Consider the following 3299-nt stretch of genomic DNA (forward strand, 5'->3'; position numbering starts at 1 on the left):
ACACACACACACAGAGAGAGAACTCATATATTTAAAACTATGTTTTTATGCTGAAAATCACAATTTAGCACTATTTAAGGACAATGTTGGGGGTTATTTAGTAAAAGTAAGATGAATTATTCATTTTATTTTCTACAGTGGAGTGTTTGTTTTAACAATGGTTCTTAGTTATTATAGATCTTTGTAAAGTTTGACCATAAGTGGCTAATTTGTTATTTCTTTTATAAAACAAATGCACCTTCTGCCCTCACAAACAATCCACACGTTAATACATGTATAGCTTCTCTGACTCCTTTGTTTTGAACAAAACGTCCCGCAAGTTTGTAATCTATTTTATCTGGTTGAACAGGGTTACGACAACTCTGAGAGCAGTGTGAGGAAAGCCTGTGTGTTCTGCTTGGTGGCCATTTACGCAGTGATCGGAGAGGACCTCAAACCGCACCTCAGCCAACTCTCCAGCAGCAAGGTAACCTGACCAATAAGCATCCTGTATTACCAATATCTTACGTTTTTGACAGGTTGAAATATGACCCCTAAAGATAAAAACACCTTTCCTGTGTCCTAGCAGGAGACCAGTATGGCAAGACATCCACCTTTTTCTTTATCTTATATTTTAATGCAATACCATAGCACCTTTTTAAGCCCAGCTATTCTTTGCATATATATACCACATATAATAACAATTTAGTTAAGATGGCATATAGTAACCTCCTAAGATGCAATAACTTGTAAAGACAAAGATCTTGTATAATATTGTGCTCAAGAAACTACGTGTTTAGCGAGAGTGATTTTCACCTCATTAGACACACATTGTATGACTTCATTGCAACCTCTAGAGACACACTTACATGTCTATCCTCTGTCTGTCCGTCCATAGCTGAAGCTGTTGAATCTGTACATCAAGCGTGCCCAGTCCGGCTCCAGCGGCAGTGAACCCCCTTCAGAGGGCCTATAGGAGACACAGCGCCCTCCCACAGGGCAACCACAGAACTGCAACTCTACCCAGCAAACATAAACATCTGTTCATAAGCTCACACTCACACAGACAGAGAACAACAACAACACACATCCTAACACTCTCTCACAGGAAACATTCACACATACGCTTGCACACACACACACCCCCACACAGGTGTACACAGTCCTCATACATTTCCTGTCCCACTGCAAGATGGGAGTTGTGGTGCATAAGAGAGGAGTGTTGTAGTTCTCCCGACCATCGGATCCACTGATCTCAGACTGAACTGAACCTTTAAAACATAAACAGTCACATACTCCACCCAGTCACTAATCACTCAAGGATGAAGATATGAAGTGTCCGTCCTCTCCAGCTCCTTTGTATCCCAAACACAACAGTATTCCCTCTGAGTAACATCTTGATGTCAACAGGAAGTGGTGCAACTGCATGTTCTCTTTTTTTTTTTTTTTTTGGCGGGGGGGAGGAGTTAAAGTTCATAGAACACGGCTGAGACGAACGAATGGTGCCGCCTTGTGTCTTTTCTTGAACAGCAAGTAACTGGGGCCAGGTAGACAGGAATGTAAATTTACATTGTGTCATAGTTTGGATTTATTTTACGCAATGAGGTTTTACTGCAGCAGTTTTTAATGTCTGGAGTTTTTTCTCTCTCACACACATAAACTCCCTCTTTCAAAAAGGTGCTGATTAGCCTAAAAGGTACGACCAACAAACCCTGCGCAGCACTAACACGAGTCACAGTGGGTCACGCCTGCTTATAGTTAATACAGTACATAGGCAGATTCCAAAGTATAGGAGGCGTTGTGTGCTTGGCTATGCATGAGACTAAATTTTAAAAAGAACTTTTTATTGGGCTCCTATTGACGGTCAGAATGGTGCAACTGTGGTTTTAAATTAATGTGAACAATGTCCGCCCCTTTCAGAAAAATCTGTGGTGTTCTTCCGATTCTCTACTTCTGGGCAAAATGGGGAGGAAGATGGGTGCGTGCTGCTTACTACATGAAATATGACAGGACATGGCTTATTATCACATAGTGGATATGTATCTATATATGATATTAAAATGGAATATCCAATAACAGTGTCATTTAGGAGAGTCCCCTGGGGGGGTGCACGAGCGCACCTGTGCCCATCCTTGTTTTTATTTTCTCTCGTAGTCTCTCTCTCTCTTTCTCTCTCTCTATCTCACACTTGTGTTTTCTCAGCTGAGAAATTTGTAGAAATGTATTATTTACAGCTCTGGAAAAAAAACTGTCATGTCACCCTCTTCTCTTCTCTTCATTGTGTCTTTCTTTCCTTCCTCTTCTTGTAACATTCTAGTTTTCACTGTTGTGTTTCCTTCGTGCATTTACAAAGCTGTGCTTACAATAAAATCAAGAACTTGTACAGATCATGACAAGTCCCGCCTCTTTTCATTTCTGGAGTGGAAAAACAGTCCCACGGTAAAAGGAGGGGGTAGAAATGTTAATCACAGGACGCCTTGGTAGCTCACCTGGTGGAGCTCAAACCTGACCTGTGCCCCTTTTCTACGCGTCATCCTCTCCCTCTCCCGTCTTATCGAATAAAGACAAAAAGAACATATTTAAAGACAGCAGAAGAAATGTTAATGACAGAGGGGATATATTTTAAAAATGCTGGTCTTTACTAATACCATCGCTGCCCATGAGATTAAACACTGAAGACGCTTGGTATTAAACTGTTTGTCCTTATCTGACTGACCTCAAATCAGTGGTAGAGCATCTTATAACGTCTAAAGATCTTATATGTCCAGCTGTACCTTAAACCAGGAGAGTTCAAAACATTTACTTCAGAAAAACCTGAAACTGTTGCAATGCCTCGGTCTTTTAACTCTGCTCTTTTCTAACAGCTGTACCTTGAGGAGGTTTTAAAAGTTACTTCAGTGGTTCCCAACCTGGGTGTCAGGGAGATAATCCCAGAATCATTAATCTGGAGTCACCAGATGATAAAAAGGATAAGATTGAAAGAAAAAACCAACAAAAATGTGTGCATGTTTTTGTGTGTGTGATTTGGCTCAATTGTTTGCTTTCTTGTCCTCATGAAACACTCAAAACTTTTCACTCTTTAGGTGTCTCAAAGAAAAAATCCTCTTTGGTCAAAGTACACTTTAATTTATTTTAATACTTTAATACTCGTTATCGATTACTCTGCTGATTTTATTCTATAAAATTTACGACATACATACATCCCATGACCATTACCCAGAAGCAGAAAATCCTCACATATTGAACGACTATTGAACGACTAAGTGATTAATCGACTAATTGTTTCAGATCTAACAATGTTAAAATACTCACGTGAAAGC

General features: G+C 40.0%; 1 protein-coding gene across 1 annotated transcript in view; it reads left to right on the top strand.

The window, feature by feature from the left end:
* The window catches only part of clasp2 (cytoplasmic linker associated protein 2), a gene marked incomplete in the record, with an annotated part of 48967 nt that extends 46598 nt beyond the window's left edge, over positions 1-2369 (top strand). Inside the window, 2 exon segments of the mRNA XM_035681003.1 lie at positions 303-466; positions 878-2369. Of these exon segments, the coding sequence (XP_035536896.1) occupies positions 303-466; positions 878-955 (242 nt within the window).
* Positions 2370-3299: the final 930 nt, after the last annotated feature.

This window comes from Morone saxatilis, unplaced genomic scaffold (genome assembly GCF_004916995.1).
Source record: "Morone saxatilis isolate NCDOM2014 unplaced genomic scaffold, NCSU_SB_2.0 Contig9, whole genome shotgun sequence".
In the NCBI taxonomy this organism is placed as follows: domain Eukaryota; kingdom Metazoa; phylum Chordata; class Actinopteri; family Moronidae; genus Morone; species Morone saxatilis.